This window comes from Mustela nigripes, chromosome 4 (assembly GCF_022355385.1).
Source record: "Mustela nigripes isolate SB6536 chromosome 4, MUSNIG.SB6536, whole genome shotgun sequence".
Taxonomy (NCBI): Eukaryota; Metazoa; Chordata; class Mammalia; order Carnivora; family Mustelidae; genus Mustela; species Mustela nigripes.
The window spans coordinates 33,338,586-33,358,080 of record NC_081560.1 but is presented as its reverse complement, the minus strand read 5'-3'; the positions used below and the strand labels follow the sequence as shown (position 1 = coordinate 33,358,080).

Sequence of the window (19,495 nt, the reverse complement as noted above, 5' to 3'; positions counted from 1 at the left end):
GAAGCAAAGCAGTGAGATAAGTACTCCCCAAGGACTCATATCTAAAGTCCCAGGCAAACACAGGTACGAGCTGCCAGAATGGAAAGGGGTCTTCCTCATCTTCAGGTGGAGGCTGGGTGGAACTCAATTTCTTCCGAAGAGGATCTGCAGACGCTCGGTGCATCGAAAGAGACCAGGTCATGGCTACCGGAATGCGACTCCGCCCCTCACCTTGCCGGCGACCCGCTCGGGCCGCGAAGGTGCGTGCGGCGCTCGGTGATTGGCGGCTGGCCGGCGCTGCCCCGCTGCCATTGGCTGCCTGGGCCTCTTTGTTCCCGGGCCCCGCCGCAGGCTGGCTGCGGCGGACTGGGCGGCGGAAGTTTGACGGCGCCGGCTAGTGGCTCCGGCAGCGGCGCTGGAGTCCCCGCAGGCCCTCCACCAGTACCGCAGCGAAGCCGGAGGCCAGGCGATCCTGGCCGTGAGATCCTGGACGGGAGGAGGAACTCCTTTGGCACACAAACATGGACCTGGAGGCCAAAGTGAAAAAGGTAGGAGGGAAGCGGGCGGCGGGCAGCAGCCGCCTCACCTGCGCGGGACGCCGCCCCCTGTTTGCGGGCGGCGGGTGGGGCGCACGGGGACAGCCGGCGCGAGCCCGCCCCGGGTCTCCGGTAGCCCCGGGCCAGGTACCCGCCTCTCCCGGTAGCCGGGATGCCTGGCAGCCCGCCTAACTCCTGAGATCCGGGAGCGACGGAGAGTCGGGCGCGAGAGCGAGAACGGGCGCGGGGCATTGCTCCCCGTCTCCCCACGTCCAACGGTTGGAGGTGTCTGAAACTTTCCTCAGTGTGTTTCAGCGGCGCCTGTGCCTCCCCAGAAGAAAAGGATGAGGGCAGGGCGAGTTCGGGCGAGATCGTGACACTTCTTCCTGTCTCAGGAAGTTCAACTTTATTAAGCCTTTGTGGTTTAGGAGCAGTGAGGTGACTTTGACAGCTGCGACCTCCTCCCCTCCCACCCTGGCTGCTCTGCCTCTCGAAACTGAGCGCTGATTTAGTGCACTTCCTTCGCATTCGCGGCTGGTGATAACGTGAAAATGATTTTTTTCTCCCCCCCCCCCCCCTTCCCCCCCCCCCCCATTCATTATTGACGTCCCACGCACTGTCTTCCTCTTAGTGCTTTATCTCTCAGAGAAAACGTTCTTCCTCTTCGGCAGCTGGCCCCAAAGGGTCAATAGTCACCAGTGGTTTAACGCCGGGGACGTTTCCCGCCTGGCTGTGCCCCCAGCCCCCGTGCTCCCTCTGCCTCCCTTTGGAGCTTCAGGACCCACAGCCCTACCTGAGCTGCTCCCTGACTACGGGAGCCTCAACTCTCCTGGGAGAAAGGGGTGGGCACCAGACTGTGACTCAGAAGGAATGCTGATGTCACATTCCAGTATAACATTCTTTGTGAAAGGTCTCATTGCGGGGAATTGCTCCTGTTTACTTTGCGGTAAATTTAAGCTAGCTGTCCCTTATCAAATAGAGAAGGGAGTTTTACAGAGAGAGAGAAAGGAGAAAAAAAAAAAAATAGAACCTAATTTTCTTCTCTTGTCCACTATGGTTGCCAATGTTGCTATTATTTCATCTGCTAAAGACAGAGTTCTTGACTTGAGCATTAATTCTGTTTCATGCCCACAAATGGATTTTTGAAAATGTAGGCAAATGTAAAATATTAGGTTAGGAAGCTGCTGAAATATAAAAACTTGCAGTAGAAGAGTAGCTTATCACTTATGAGTAGAACTGACATTCAAAAGGGAATCTAAGGACAGGAAAACATATGTAAATTATAAGAGTAATGTATTCTTTTCTATTCCCTTTTGATTTCTTATTCTTGACCTTTTAAATGACACAACATTTGTTAATCTTGCTTGTCACTAGGAAAGCATTTTGTTTGCTGCCTAGTTATCCTTCTGTTGCTGAAAACTGCTAATTTTTTCAAGTGGGTAAGAGCCATTTAATACCTGTCTAAAATTTGGGAGGTCTTGACTGTGCTTATAAATATTAATGCAAAAACTACTTTTTAAGAGTCAGCACCCTTTGGGGGAGGAAAGGATGAATAGGTGAAGCACAGATGATTTTTTAGGGCAGTAAAAATATTCTGTATGCTACCTTCAATGGCAGCTACATGTCAGTATATATTTGTAAAAATGCATAGAATGGACAATACCAAGAATGAGCCCTAAAATAAACTCTGGACTTTGGGGGATAATGATGTGTCAGTGTGGTCTCATCAGTTGTAACAAAGGTACCACTTTGGCGTGGGATATTGATGCTGTGGTAGGATAATGTGGAAGATAGGAGGGCAGGGAGTTATATGGGAACTCCATACCTTGTGCTTAATTTTGCTGTGAACATAAAACTGCTCTGAAAAAGGAAATGCACTTAAGGGCAAGGGGTCAACATTTAAAAGTGATTTTGAAATTATTTGAGACAAAAAAGGTAATTCTGAAGGAGAAAGTCCAAAGTTAAGAATTAATGTCCTTACAAGGGAAAAATTGAGACATTATATATAAACAATTTCCTTAGTTTTAAAAGGTGGATTATGATTTTTAAAATGCCCTTGATATATGATATAATTTTTCTCTTTCACCTCCCTTTTAGTTTAAAAGGTTATTTTTTCATCCAAGAATCTTACCCTTTTCTCTAATCCTCCTTCTGTCCTCCTTTTACCCCAGAGAAAAAGGATTCTATAAATTTAAAGCTCTTACAATCCCATGACAGTAACAAATGCTTGTTTCACCACCTTGTCATCATTGCTGATTCTCAGGGCAGAGTCCTCAACCAATAATTTGGAAACTACTAAAGGATCCCAAGAAAATGTCCAATTTGACTGCTAACCATAATCCTTTCTGTGCCTTTGTAGAATCCTCGACAGGCTTGATGTTCTATGGGTTTGACAGAAAGTTTCCCTGTACAAAATGTTTGGAGATTCCAGGAATAGATTTTACAGTTTTAGCCGTGATCTGAAAAAGAAACTTGCATTCCTTTTGGAAAATGTTTTCCAACATATTGGAAGAAGGAAGCATTATAAGATTTTTATCTCTGATCTATTATCATTTTGGTAGGCTAATTTTCAAGTCTCCCTTCTTTTTGGCTTGGGTATACAAGAAAGTAATAGTTTGAATGTACCTTTAAAAAAGCCAGGTTGGAAGTTGGAACAGAGACACAACCATTTATATAAAACTGTTTTGACATCAGTTTTAAGATATGTGGCATTTTTTTTTCTTCTAAAACCCTTATACTCTTGATGTCATGATGAATTTTCCCCAGGAAAATGAAAAATGTTACTTTTTTTTCCCATTAATATTTTGTGTAAAAAGAATTAAAGGTTGTCCTTATTCCATAACAACTTAAGTAGATGATACTATTATAGGATTCTTGGTTTATAAAAGGAGAACTTGGGTGTCTACATCATTTGCACAGATTTGGAGAAAATTACCAGTTAAAACCCACCATCATAAAAACAAGAGATTTTTATAATTAAATTTTGCTATATTTTGTTTTGTTTGAAGCAAGTGAGCTGTTGCTAGGATGTGAAGCTAGTTTGGTTATACAGAGTTTTTGTTTTAATATTTTAGAGTGGAATGTGACTTTTATGTCTGTGCCCTGTCTTCGGAGTTATTTGTCTAGATCTCTTCCTTATGTTTTATGTCTCTTCATTGTAATTGACTTTGTATAATAGAGGCCATGTCTGCTTGGAAAAAACAATGGCCTTTCAAAAGCAGAAACAGAGTCTCATTTTGTGGTGAATGGTAAATCATGGCCCACAGCCAGCTGTTTTCCTCTTTCCTTTCTGTGTTACTCTCCCATGAGAATCACTTTTTTCCCTTTAAAAACATACCAGAGAGAAGGAGAAGTCCCATAATTTCCCTTAGGCTGCCTGGAATTGCTGCAGAGCTTTTAAGTTTACTTCTTATTCATTTCGTGCCTCCTTTCTAACCTTTGTCTTTTGATCCTTCCTAACGCCTTACATATTTTTCCCAGGACTCTCTTCCTTGTTTCTTTAATTTTATTTTAAAAAGATGAGATGCACTTTTACAATTACAGGTCACAAAAAATCCCCTTTCTCAGCATCCAAACTTGTTTTAAAAGCTTCTGTCATTAGCCAGAGAAACATAGTGAAACCACGTGACTGCAGTTGGCAAGAGTACTGAACCACAAAGATCATTTCCATTAGGAATTACAACGAGACTTTTCTCTTAGGTGGCCCTTGATTGAAGCAGAAAAGGCAAGTAAATGGTGACCTGGATGTTCAAATCTACAGTTGGATTCTCGGCTTGAAGCCGTTCTTGCTGTGAGAATCATTGGCAAAGCTGGGGGTAATGGGAGGGCAAGGTACTGCCAGGTCTCTGCCTAAGAGGCAGTTACTCTGTCTCTCAGAACAAGTACAGAAGAAAGTGAAGTGGTCCTCAGCTGGGCTTTTATCTCTGCTAACCCATGGGGTGATTCATTACATTAATTGGATATGAAAAGTCACTTTCTCTAACTTGCCCTGAATATTGGTTTGAATAGAACTGTAGTAGGTTTTCTATTGATTTTGTTCCTTTATGCTCTCCTATGAAGTAGAATTGGGGTTTTATCTCTCTGCTGGCTATTACCACATACCATCACCTCACTCCTTGACTTTGCTTTCTCATCTACAATACTAAATATTACTCATCCTTCAAGACACTCCCCTCCTCCCCACCACGCCCTGTCCTCCAGGAAATCTTTCTTCTCATTCCTAGCTAGAAGCTATATCTCTTTCTTCTGAATTCGCAAAGTGTGTAATCTGTAACTCTTCGGACATTCATTCCTTTCTCCCTCTAGATTATGATTTCTTCTTACCTAGATTTCAAGCTTCTTGAACAGTGAATTCCTTTTCTATTTATACTTGCATAGTTTTGTTTGCTGTCCAAAGCAATCCTATGAAGTAGATCTTAGCCTCATTTTAAGACAAAAGAAGCAGGCTTAGATAGGTTCTGGCAGTTTCAGATTAACCTAACTTGAGCCATAGTCTTCAGAACCATTCTTCTCCATCCTGTCCTCTAGCCCCTGAGTCCTCTTATATCTTTCCCTTGTTTGCTAAATATATGTTAAATGAATTACCCTAATATAAAAAAAGAAATAAGCAAAAGAGCGCATTTCATATTTTTTGTTTTAAGGAATTATTTGGAAGAAGTGGTTTCTATTCCAATAAAATTACCACCCTACTGGTTTTCTGTATCTTATTTATATTTTATCCATGTTGTATATTTACCCTTTAGTGTAAGTTGCCACAGACGTTCTTTGGACAGTCACAAAGTCTAAATAAAATAAAATAAGCTCCAATAATATTCTGGACCATAGCCTTTAGGATTCTTCCAACGTTCCAGCTTTTGTTGGGAGCAACGGTAATGCTGCCTCCTGGCTACTAAATATGGTCCTTGAACAATAACGACCCAGCATTTCGCTCTGTGCTTGGGGTTATCAGTGACAACTGGAACTGTATCGAGGCACTTATGGGTTGAGCTGTAGAAGAGTCCGTCTACCTGCTGAAGCCGAGCTGATAGAAAGCTTTATCCATACATCGCTTGATAGGCTAAACCTTTCTTTCCCCCAGCAGCAAAGTGCTCAGTGTGCCAGTGGACCAGCAGACCAGATAGCAAAGAATAGGGGAGTTAAAAAAAAAAAAATTAATCAGTTCTGGAAGGAGAACTGTTTTGTTGTTGTTGTTGTTATCATTATTGTTTTAAATTTCCCATTCTTAATACAAGAACATCTATTAAAAAGCAATGGCAAACACCAAAATGATCAACTATTTCACGAGGCTCTCCCTGAGTTCTGGAATTATACCAGCGCTGTGAACATGGAATTAACCTTAAGGGCCATCAGAGAGCAACAAGGGTTACTCTGAAAGGCCTACTTAGTAGGAAGAACATGATAAATTGACAAAAGAGGACTACTTCCAATGTTCTTTGTTCTGAGAACTATAAGTAGGAATACAGTTTGGCCCTACGCTAATTTGAATATAAGGTTTTTTTTACAAACCATATTATCCAGTGTGCTCCAAAAACAGAAAATGTCAGTATATGTAAAGACCTGTCATGAATGGAGAGATCTGTAGTATATCAGCTTTCTCACTTCCATTTATCAGTATGATGTCAGTGATATTTTGAGCTGAGTGAGTGGATCCTCATCTACTCTAGTGTCTGTGATGTTGGCCACTTTGGTTCTCAGTTTCCATATCTATAAAAATCAACAGGGGAATCAAGTGATTTCTAAGATTTCTTCAGACCCTGTGACTCTTTTTGACTTTGATAAATTACCAAGTGTAATAATGTTCCACAGTGCTTAGAAATCACATAAGGCAAGAATATAGAAATATGTGTAATTTTAATAAAATAGTATAGTGTATAATGTTATGCAGTTCTGTGAGTTTCATGAGGAAACCTATAAATTAAATAATTTTTAATAAATTTTAACTCTTTGCAACTTGTTTTTACTTAACTCACCTTTATAAGATTTGTAAAGTATTTGAAGACATTAAGTTTAATTATTTTATTTTAAATTTGTAGTATGAAGTTTCAAATGCATAATAAACCGCTTCATTAGGTCAGCTAATCCTAGGTGTGATATATCACTTTCCTCGGTATTTAATTACAAGAAAATGAAAAAATAATGGATTTTTTATTGTCTTTAAAAGTTCTTTCCCAAATTAAGATAATTTATTTAAAAATTATGAGTACTTCATGTGCCAAGCACTGTTCTAGACTTTGCAAGTGTAGTATGAGCAGAAAAGGTAAGGTACCTTGTGTCATAGAATTTACACTCTTGATAGACCAAAAAAGTAAATATCAAAATAAATTATCAAAAGCACAACTGGGATTATACCCATTAATATAATATAATATAATATAATATAATATAATATAATATAATATAATACTACTTACTGGTCAGCAATACACTAGAATTCTAACACAGAGAAGGGGCATTGTTTGGTAGTAATTCATAGTATTGGTTCCTGGTTTGGAAAACTTTGTAATTATGAATTCTTATTTATCTTATTGGCAAATGTAAAAAGAATGAGAAAGCAGCTTTTACATATTAGGATATGAAAAAGCTCACAAATTGATAAGGCTGTAATTAGTTACATTATACCTGTAAAGTTACACAAACTAAGTCTTCTTCCTAGTTAGAAATGTACTACAAGAGTCATTACTGGATTGTGGTTTGGGGTTTTTGGGTTTTTTTTAAGATTTTATTTATTTATTTGTCAGAGAGAGAGAAATAGAGCAGAAGCAGGGGGAGCAGCAGGCAGAGAGAGAAGCAGGCTCCCAGCTGAGCAAGGAGACTGATGTGGAACTCCATCCCAGGACTCTGGGATTATGACCTAAACTGAAGGCCGCTGCTTCACCAATTGAGCCAGCCAGGCATCTCTGGATTATGTTTTCTGTTTACAGTCATTACTAGTCTTTGTTTGACATGAAACTATGATTTTTTAAAATATGATCATTAGATCACTAATATATAGTACCTATAGGAAATTATTTTGCTCTTTACAAGGTGGTGAGTTTCAGGGAATATTATATAAACTATGAATTATGAAACCAACTTTTTCGAGGAGAGGAAAACAGACTAACCAAATTGAAAACAGGTATCAAAACTTCATAGATTTTCAGGATTTTTAAGGAAAAATAACTTGGTAACTGGTAAGTTCACACCTGCTCTTTGGGTAAATGTCCATGTATTAAAATTTGTATGCTTTTCAATTATCCAGCCCCAGTCTTTGACTTTCCTATAAAAGGGCTTCAGTCATATTTAGATTGTTTTACCTGTTTTTTTCCCCCAAGTATCCAATTTACTTAACTCCCTGCATAAATAATAAGGAATTAGAGATATAAGAGTATGCATGACTATAATGTTCTAATGTAAACTCGTGCTGTGCCCCTAAAATGACTTCTTAATTGCTTCTCTCTTCTTTCCTTCTCAATCAACTACTATAATCACTACCCACTGCCTATGACAAAAATATTAGGAAAGAACAGAAGGTGAATGAAAAAAGAACCACAAGAAATTCATGGGGTATATTTTGAGAACATGCTGTGGAAGTACTTTGTTTCTGCCACACTGAGAAGTACATAGCTATAAAAATTAGTTGATTCCAGGTATTGCTGCTTTTATTTTGGTTATATTCTAAAAAGCAGAAGATCATAGTTTAAGATTCCCAGTTTGTCTGGTCCTTGGGTAGTCTACTAAAAATGCAGGGCTTCTTGGGTTTGAGTAAGGCATGAAGGGAAGCTGTATTTGAGAAGCCAGGCACTGAGGACTGCTGACATCTCAGCTGCCACATGACAACACATTTGCTGCTAACAAATATATCTAATCTCTGAAATGCTGGATCATTCTCAAATCACAAATGATTCAGCCTGTGTTTATTATTTGGACATTCTGACCACTGTACAAAACTGTAAAAGAAGTTTCAGGTGGTCTGTTGGATAGCTTCTTACCTAAGCAGCAAGCCTAGCAAAAAAAGAGGCTGAGAGCCTGCACAAATGCCTTGGTGCTGAGTCCATTAATAAGTCTGCAGCCACAGTGAACTTGCCCTTCCTTTGTTTGAAGATAAAGTAATAGCATGTTTTCATTGAAAAACGATCTTGCATAAGTCAAGTGGATTTTTGTTTCTTTGAGTATAACCTCTGAAAGTCTTCATAGAGCGAGTCACAAAGTAAAGGTAAAGAATATTTCTTCCTTCATGAGGTATAAGCCTACAATAAAAGTAATTGGGAGTTAAACAAAACAAAGTTACCCTCTGTTCTTCATAGAGAATATTAAAGGGCAGTTTAAAATGTAAGATTACAAAAACTTCATTGCTATCAATGTCACTTGTTAAGTGTATATCCCCAAAACGCTATGATGTCAGCTTTGGTCGGTAAAAGAAGGCAGACAGACAAACTGAACAGATATGTAAGTTAACTGTAGTGCTGGATAGAATGAAGTAAGTGCTGTAACATAGGATTGCTCAAAACAGCTGTGGGGAGGAACCATTTTTTTTTAAACTTTGAATCTTTCATGGGCCAGTATTTAAAAAAAAAAAAAAACTAAAAATGAATTGCTAAAAGAAAAAAGATGAGGCCAATTAAAAAATTATTAACTGCATTGCCATAAAATTACTGTCAAATTGCTAATAATCCCTCATAGTTTACTCTCAGTTTCTTTATATGTCTCACCACAGACTAATAACCAGTAGTTCACAGACTGCCGCATTTTTGAGTAGCATTGCAATCACAAGAATACCGACAACTATTATGAAGTCTCCAAAGCAGCAGTAATTAACTTGGATGGATTGGGGAGTGTTCTATGGAGGAAACAACATTCAAACTAACTCCTATTGGGCACCTGGGTGGCTCAGTGGGTTAAGCCACTGCCTTCGGCTCAGGTCATGATCTCAGGGTCCTGGGATCGAGTGCCGCATCCGGCTTCCCTTGCTCTGCTTCTCCCCTTCCTCTGCCTCTCCCCCTGCTTGTGCGCTCGCTCGCCCTCTCTCTCTCTCTCCCCCTCTCTCTCAGTGTCAAATAAATAAATTAAATCTTAAAAAACAACAACAACAACTAACTCCTATTGGGTAAAGAGGGTTTCATTAGGCAAAGAAGGCATTGCAAGAAGAATAAACAGCATGAACCAAGAGAAAAGTCAGTGAAAAGGGAAAAGTCAGTAAACCTTTGTTATTTACTCCATTAACATATTCAGTTTGACTCTTCTAAAATAAAGCAAAGGTGGGTGACCTGCAGTAATTTCTGATTTTCCTCAGTTACAGGCTCAAATTGTGGAAGTGTGTCACTGAGCTTGCTGTTAAGGATCTGTTTCTCCGTCCTAACCCTGATTCTTATTTATTACACTATATCATCTCTTGAAGGAGAGGTGGAAATTTCACACTGGGGTCTAGTTTGTGTAGGCTGGGTTTGGTTCCAGGTTGTGGGTTGGGACCACTTTGACTCCATATATCTTTAGATCATGGGATCCCTGAAGTAAAGGCTGGAGTGGCAGAGGGCATGTCCAACTGTAGGAACACATTTTAAGCCTCTGCTATTCCCCAGTAGCCATGTATCCAAACTCAAGTCAAAGAGAGGAGCAGTCCATTCTAGTGACTATGCGGCTATGGCAAGGGTGTGAATTTTTTTTATAATTTTTTAAATTAACATATAATGTATTATTAGCCCCAGGGGTAGGGGTCTGTGAATTGCCAGGTTTACACACTTCATAGCATGTACTTTCCCCAATGTCCATAACCCCACACAACCCTCTCTCTACCCGCCTCCCCGCTGGCAACCCTCAGTTTGTTTTGTGAGATGAAGAGTCTTTTATGGTTTGTCTCCCTCCCGATCCCATATTGTTTCATTTATTCTTTTTCTACCTCAAACCCCCCACGTTGCCTCTCAACTTCCTCATATTAGGGAGATCAAATGATAATTGTCTTTCTCTGATTGACTTATTTCACTAAGCATAATATGGGGTGTGAATGTTTAATACTGCTACCTGACAATGAAGAATTGGGATCATTACTTCAATCTAGCACACATGCCAGAGTGGGACTGTTGAATTTTATGGGCTGAAGTATAATTTCCTGAAGATCTCTCATGTATCAGAGTCTATTCTGAGAAGATATTCTACACAATATCACAGACTACTGATATTTCAAAAGCTCTTGAAAAATTATAAAGGAAAATTAATCTTTCAGTATCCCTTGGTTGATTTTTAGAGGAGCCTTTTCTCATTCTAGGCATTCTTCTGTTAGCCTTTAGACTCAGACCTCTTCAAACTCACTCCACCTAAGTCATGTGATCTCCATGTAAATAAATGTAGGGCTCATTTTTCTGGGGGTTTTCTGGGGAATGGCAAGTTGTCAAAGATTTCTAAGAGGAGTTACAAATTCTGTTACTGCAACAAATTGAAAGTAGGTTTCACAAATATTCAAATGTTGCTATGTGTTAGACTGTGCCATTGGTAGCAGAATAGAAAATTAACCCAAGAGAAATTGGGAGAAATTAAAGGTAAAGTCAGGCAAGACAGATTTTGATGGCTTAATATCCATATTGCTTTTAAGATGTCACAAGTAAAAACAATAGAGATGTTGGTACTTTCTCATGGACCAGATGAAGTCAACCCAGAGGACAGGATCCTCCAGTGGTCCACCATTGCCCACTCTGGTGGAGCACAGTTAGGGACTTTAGAGGCTGCAGAACAGACTTTGATGGCTCCAGACAGAGATTTGAATTCCAGTTTGATACACCCCTAGAAATTTGGACACGTTTCTTAGCTTCATTAGCTTCAGGGAGTTTATCTATAAAACATGGAAAATACTTCCTTATTGGGTAATTTTGTCATTAAACAAAGCAATGTATGTAAACAGCACAGTTAGCAAGTGCTTAATCAGTGTTAATTATTAAATGCTGTTAATGTTCCCTGATCAGTTTTGTTTAGGTAACTAGACTTTGACATCAATAAGTAAATGAATTGGAGCAGCTGAATTGCAGCAGTTATCAGCTTTAGAATCCTGAGTTCATTTCTTTGCCCTGACACTTACAAGCTGGGTGAATTTGGCAAAGTTACTTAACACTCTAAACCTTGGGATCTTGATCAGAAAATGGGTTACACTTATTGATCTCTCAGGGGTATAAGGATAACTGAAATGGACATTTTAAAGCACGAAGTATGGTGCTTGCACATAGACAATAAACAGATGAATTGTGATCACTATCAATAAATTCAGCCTAGAAGAAAGAAAATTCTGCATAGAACTTAAAACCCTTTAACAGGTACCTGAATATATCATCAAGAATTTTGTGACAACATGCAGTTTCCAAGACCCCTGTCTGTGCTATTGGACTTTGGTTTTTTGTTTTTGTTTTTTCTAAATGTCCCTGAATGCCAATTCTGGGCTAAAGTAGAAAATGAGAAGACTGTCTTTTTGTGCTTTTTATCCTCCCCACCCCCTTCTTTTTCTATGCCTTCTCTCCATTGGGCTTGACTCTCCAGGTTCCTTTGGACCCTCTTGTTCCCTCAATGGCTCAGCCAGTGCCTCAAGCCTTTCCCTTCATTCTCTGCTCTGCAAAAGCATGCCTGTTCTGCTCTCTTCCTGTATGTGTTCTGATTAGATAAGCAGTTAAGGGCAATAAGTAAAACAAGTATATAGTTACCTTCCCCACACCCTCATTCATCTGTTATAACAAGTTACTCCTAAAGAAATAATATTATAGCCCTTAGGCCTGGCAAAAATGATGACAACACTCAAGTTTTAGGACATACAGAGTATTAATAAGAGCCTCTGAAGATACAGCCATGTGTGGGATACACTTTTTAGAGTCAGCTGTTGAGGTAGTGACACAAGACCAAATTAGGATTGCTTGTTATGATCTAAATTCTTTTAAGGGACTACTACAGATGCCTTTTGGAATCAGGTTTTAAAAATCCCTTTTATAGCTAATAATTGGGAGGTTTTGAGGGCTGCGTATAAAAGCACATGCCACTGCAGTGTCCTTCCATAGAGCCAGAGCTCAGCCGATCCTAATTAAGAAATCATTTCAGTAGCAATCATAACCTGTTATTGTGACATTGTTATAGCCTGGATTGTCCTTCTCAAATTAACAGATTGAGGATAATGCCTTCTTTGAATAGAGTCTGCGAGGAGGTATTCTATTGGTGAACATTTCAAGCAACTTCTTTTAAGCAATAGTATAAAAACATTTTGATAGTAGTCAGTTTGAAAAATAAGGAACTAGTATAAACTGAACAGACAATACATTTTTAATCATTTGCTTACCTAAAATAAGTGTAGATTTTTCTAACTTATTTTTTCCCTCATGGTACTGTAAGGTTACATTAGACTTTGAATAGGTAAGCAGTACAGTTAGGAACTCCTGACTATAACTACTGCCTAATTGGAATCAAGTAATTTGCATTCTGACATCACAAAGAAGTGCTATAATTTTTTTTCCTTAATTCTATTATCAAATAAATTTATGTAATAGAATAAAGTTTATATAAATCTTTTTTCTATTTTTAATGTACTTATTAAGGAGGACTATGGCATAGTATAAAAATAGTGAAACTTTTCTCTTAAATAGATTTCTGATTATTTCTTGCTATTCAAACTTGACATTTTATATTCCAATTTATGATTGTGTTCTAAAACACAAGCAGTATGTATAGGTATATATATACTACCAAAAGTATGTATATGTGCTGAGATCAATGGAAAATAAGATTTAGAGACTAAAAATCATATTCTACCCTATCTTCTGGAAGATTGTTCCCTGCTCCTGACTGAGTGAACAGCTAACAAATCGATAGGAATAGAAGTATTTATAAGGAAGGGGCAAAGTTCTGTTCACTATGCCCATTTGGGTGAAGAGACACTTAAACATTTTAAATGGAAAAAAAAATAAAGATGAGTGGTAGATAAGCACACCCTATATCCCCTCCCTTTGTAATATGTCTGTCTCCTCACAAATCATTTGTCTTTGGATTTAAAATCAAAACAGAAAAGAGGTTGTAGAAGACAGCTTTTTATTTTCTTTTTAACATTTGTTTAGCTGAGAGAGAGCAGGAGGAGGGACAGAAGAAGCAGGGGAATGGGGAGAGAGAGAACCTCAAGCAGACTCCACACTGAGCACAGAGCCCATTGTAGGGCTTAATCTCAGGACCCTGAAATCATGACCTGAGCCAAAACCAAGGGTCCGATGCTTAACTGACTCAACTGAGCCATCCACGTGCCCCAAGGAAGCTTCTAAGATGGCCCCCATTTGATTCACAACCACATGAATTCATACTCTTGTGCATTTCCCTCCCCTTGAGTGTCAGCTGAACCTGGTCAATTGCTACCAAAAAGTATAACATGGCAGAAATGATTATATGTCCCTTCCAGGATTAAAAGCCACAGCTTCTGTCTTGGGTGCTCTCATTCTTGGGTGCTTGAAAGTGGGTCTTGGCCCCATTTGGGCCTTGTGATGTGACTGCATCCCTAACTGACCCCTGATTGCAATGTGGCAAGAGGTCCTGAGCCAGTTCATCTCATTAAGCCACTCCCAGATGGCCTGACCCACAGAAACTGTGAGATCATAATGTTTATTTTGGGCCCTGAGTTTTGGGGGTAATTTGTAACCAGTACAGACATTTAACATTATAAATCTAGAAATTTAGTGATTTGAAAAAAATGAAAAATATTATTTCAATTTTTACCTCATTATATTACCCTTGGCCACTATATGGTATCTTCTATGTAATGTGTATATAGGTTATAAATAAATATATATATATCCTATATAATGTATATATAGATAATATATATATATATAGGTAATAGATAACATAGCAAATAATTTTCAGTATTAATGTTAAGTCTACTAGTTTGAATAAGCATCTTCCAGCTTTGAAATTTAATTTGTTCATCTGTATTTCATTGTTTTATTTATTTTATTTTTTCCAGGGCATGATATAAATATATTTTGGATTCATTGTTTCTCTTAAAACATTTTTCCTCTTGATATAACATTGCAAGAGACCTATTTTGTGTCCAGACCCTGGAGATTTTCCTTGACTTGCACCCCATTCTTCTGCAGGCCTTCCTGCATGTGTGAATAATCACCTCAGGGCCTTCAGTGTTAGTGCAGCTGGTGTGCAGACATTCAGGTTCCTTATAACCAGTCTCACATTTGTCTAGGAAGGAGGAGCTCCTGGCTAGTGAGGAATAGACAGTTTTTCAGATCAAAACCTAATGTTCCAGAGAAGTTACAGATGAGAAATATTACTTATTTAAATTATTATTTATCTTCAAACTCTCATTTTGGAGAAGAAAAAATGATGGCTTTGGAGTAAAGAGCTCAGGACTTGGAGTTATAATTGCTAAGATTCAAGTCTCAGTTCTACCACTTGCTAGTTGGTCAGTCTTGGACAAATTACTCAATATGTCCAAATCCTACTTCCCTTCTTTGTGAAACAGAGAAGAAAACACTTTGCCAAAGCTTGTCTGGAGAACTGAATGGGATGGTATATGTGCTGTGCCTGGCAGTGCTAACACCTTAACAAATGGTGGTGGAGGTACTTTTAGCTCCACCATCACAATCACCACTGCTCATGAAGAAAAAGCATAGTTAGAAATGTTTCAAGGTATCCTATCAGAACTAGAAAAAAGTAGCAGGATCTACTTCTGATCTTTGTCAAAAAGTTATCATATTTATTGAAATTGTATAGATGTCTTAGGAGATCTGCTGTCACCTGATTACATCTCAGACTGAAGTAGACAAGTTGCCTTGATGACAGTCCGTATGTCGCTTACCTGATTCTGGTACTGCCTTTAAAAATGTAGGGACAGATTGGGTGGGAGTTATCTACTTAATTTGTTAAAGTTCCAGGAAGAGTGACACAGTACCTCCAGAATATAATTTAGTATAAACTAGGTTGAAAGATCACTTGTTTCCTTTTCTTTCCTAACACAATAATCTATGTGATGGTATACTACTGTGTGTGAATAAAAATGTCGGTCCACTTGGCTCACAGTGAATTTTATGATACAGATTCATGTAGGGCTCTGGCTTTGCACTTATGGCACTGAAAAACTGAAGGAATATGGAAATAAATCCTAGAATCTACAGTGAAGAGTTTTATTCCCATTTGCTTCTGTATAAGAAGTATCTTATAACTAAAGACCCTTAATTGATTTTTCTATTCTTGAGCTATAATCCGTGGTATCAAGTTAAATATTCTATTCTTTCTATCTTTAAAAAGTTAACTTACTAAGTAGTTAAAAAACTAACTTACTAAGTAGTACTAAGTTACTAAGTAGTTATCTCCAGGATCTTTCCATGTTCATGACCTACACTTAGGCACTAATGGTTAAGAATAGGCATTCTGCAATACAATTTAAAAATTAAGTTAATTAACCTGGGGCAAATTAAAAATTCTCTGCTTTGGTTTCTTCATCTGGATGAAAATGCAGATAATTAATAGTATCTCAGAAACTTTCATGGGGTTGTTGCGAGGATAAAATGAGATGATCCATCTTAGAACCATGCTGGGCAATAACTAGCCCTACCAGAGCTGCTTTTCTTTTTTTCTCTTTTTTGAAATCCAATGGGATTCCCTGGGGTAAAAGTACTATGTGAACTTGTGAGATAAAAGTACTATGTTAAAGATCATTAGATAATTAAGGCAAATATTAAATAAAACTTTCTGGCATTTCTGTCAAGTTTGGGCCCTGTGGCAAGCATAAGGATTCAAATATGAACAAGAAACTTGTAATCTAATGGGGTAAACTGAGGTTAAACAGTCATAGCACAGTAAAAAAGGACTAAGTAATAGACTGATGGGGATATAGTACTTGGCTGAGAATAGTCCAAGAAGGGCATCGCATAGTAACTGATGTTTGAATTGGGTATGTACAAAGAAGGATTTTGCCAGAGGGAGGAGAAGGAATGAGATCCAACAAAGGGGAGAAGCTCCTTTGGGAAGCCGAGCTTTGTGAGGAAGAGAGTAGAAGGAACAAGAGAGAGGTGTGGATTGAAAACAACCTTCTCTGCCATGTTAAGACTTGTGGAATTCATTGAACTAAGTAAAAGCATCTAACAAGGGGAATGTTGTGATCATCTTTAGATTTTATTAAAATAATTTTGAGAGTTGCAATAAGACACCATCAAAGGGAGCGATCATTGAGGAGAGTGGTCCAGGTTGACATGATAGAAGTGTGAAACTGAGCAGTGGAGTGGAGGTGAGGGGAATAAACCATGGAGTCTTTAGAGGAGAGACCAGCAAACTTGGAGCATAGTAAGCATGGCTTGACAGGGACAAGGAAGACTCTGAGCCCCAGCTTGTACAACCAAGTGAGTGGTGACAACTTTTTCTTCCTTCTTCCTTTTAAGTATGTCGAACTTAAATGAGAGATGGAAAGTTTTTGTTCTTGCAAGCAAAAAAAATATATATATATATATAGCAATTTTGCTAGAAATGATTAATAGTAGCTCTTAATCATAAATTATTTCTTTGTATTCTCATCTAAGAAATTTACCAAACTATCCAAAAGTTGAAGGATGCCTCTGTTTTTATATTTAAGTCTGGTTTTCTAGGGGTTGGGGGTGGGTACTGAAAATCTTGGTAGAGATTGGGAAACAGCCAATGAACAAAAATTCTAAAACAATTTAAATTTTTGTGTCACCGATGAATCAAATAGATTCAGGTTGGGGGAACTTCCCAGATCACACCAAGTTTTTAAAAGAGCCATGTGCTGAGAGAAATTATTTTTTGGAAATGTTGTTCCTTTGTTCAGAATATTCATTTGTTTGAACGAGATCTAAAATGCTTCTTTAAGACTGTAATATGAATATATGTATGTCTGCATATGTGATAAGTAGGTAAATAACATGCACATGTACAGAAAGAGAAGATATGCATATTTCCTATAATCTACCTAGGTCTGCTTCATTCCAAAATGATTAAAGAAGTCTTAGTAACACTTGCTTGTTTAGTAACCACATATGATTCTTTGCTCCAGAGGGAAATTTGGTTATGAAAACAGCATGAATCAGATGATCTCACCCTGAATACTGCATAATATCTTCCAGACTGAAATTATCGCCAAATCAATTCAGACCATGTTTGAAATACCAGATGTTCCCTAACCTTTTCTTTTTTCTTTAAAGTATCTGACATACAATACTCTTTCCTGGGTCAGCAGGGTCACTTGAAATGTTGCCAACCTATCTGGTTACCTGAAATTATGAATATGGAGAAATTGATTCCATTCCCATTTTTTACCCTAGAATAAGCAGGGGACAAGGGATGTTTTGAGGCATAGATCATGGTAATATAAGTTCAGGATCTGGAACCTTTAGTTAAGGATATTTTAAAAATCTTATTTGTCTAAGACTAGTATTTCAGGGTAAATACTATAGAGTCATTTTTATTTTCTGAAAGAACTTTGATAGGTATTCCCAAAGCCTGACTGTAGTTTTTCCAAATATAGTCAACCCAAAGGATTTGCTCTTTTGGATGCTGAAGAGAAATTAATCTGTTATATCCTTGTATTGATACTGGCCAGAAAGTGTTACTAAAATTATATGAAGTACGTAGAGAGCTTTGGGACCTATGTGCTTATGAAAAACATGTTTTTTTTAACGCGTTAAGTGTTGACTCTGCAGGGAATACCATATCACATTTGCTGCTAAAATAATTACTTGCAACAGAACTGTGTCTTATACCTCAGAATTTAAACTTTTTGTTTCCTTTATAAACTACTCTTCCAAACTGAATTCGAAATGATTCTGACCTATAGGAGCCAATAATCTATTAGCTTTCTCAAATGATTATTGTCTATTTAGTGTTTAAATGTTGAGCAGAAAACCATGCTGAATAACAAATTCAGATCAGGTTAATCTGAAACCTGATTTGCAGTCATAATTTTAGAATTAAAAGATTGTTAGAATTGCTCTCAGTTCCTTCATTGTCTACACGAAGAAGCTCAGAGAAGAAAAATGACTTCTGACATCATTGGACTTGTCAGGGACCCCTGGGACCAGATCACAGTTTTCCTGACTCTTTCAGGAGCTCTTTTTGCATTTTCAGTTCTCTGGTTAGCCATGTAGATCTTGATCATTTCCTTAATACCAGGCATAGCTAATTCTCACAACATGTTATTACATGTGAGCACACATATCTCCGTGTTTGTATTAGTCCAGGGATCTGGATTTCATTTAGCTGAGGAGCCAGTACTTTCTGGGTGCCCCCTCCCCTTCACCACTCCCTCCCACATTCCCCTGCACCCATCCTGGGTATCATTAAATAATGCCTTCCCTGTCTTACCCCTCCCCAAGAATTCTCAAGCCCAGATGCCTGGGCAGAATCTAACCTACATGATCTGGATATCTAAGAGTCGCAGCCAGGGCCCTTGAAGACACAAGGATGCTAACCAGAAGGTGCAGCCTGTGTTGAGGATAAAGGAGATGAAAGAGATAGAGGGAGAAGAATCTGGGATCCTGCGCTTCCAGGAATCCTGAACACAAAAGTGAAGGAGGGAGAGAAACTGGCTGAGGATAATGGAGTTCCAGACCGTTGGACTAAGATTAGGAAGAGTTGGGGGAATCCGGCTCCTATGACCTCTGCCCAAAGAAGTCTGGGAACAGGACCCAAGAAACTGTGCCTGGGGCAGCTCTGGCTCGGAAACTCATTTTGTTATTGAGCAGAATGAGCACACTTTCCTTCATCTGAAATATGTTTGACTTGTGAAGGGAAGGATAGCAGATGCCTAAATGCCAAAGTTGTGGCAGAAACAGAAACAGAAGTTTGCCTCCCACCAGTAGAGATATGTCCACTCTGGTGCAGTTTTCTCATATAAATTGGAATTAACAGGATTAGAGAACACATTGCATTCTAGGTGTGGACCTGGGCAAACACTAGGGAAGACACTAGAGTAGAACCATGTATCTTTGTTATTAGTGGCATTGTGCCTCTTTATCCTAACAGAGGCTGATAGAGTC

The 19,495-nt window shown here is 38.6% G+C and overlaps 1 protein-coding gene across 1 annotated transcript in view; it reads left to right on the top strand.

Annotated features, from left to right (window-relative positions):
* Positions 1-309: 309 nt before the first annotated feature.
* The window catches only part of TES (testin LIM domain protein), a 45,381-nt gene continuing 26,195 nt past the window's right edge, over positions 310-19,495 (top strand). The window contains exon 1 of the mRNA XM_059396529.1: positions 310-527. Coding sequence (XP_059252512.1) covers positions 501-527 — 27 coding nt within the window. The 5' untranslated portion in view covers positions 310-500. The remainder of the gene's footprint in view (positions 528-19,495) is intronic.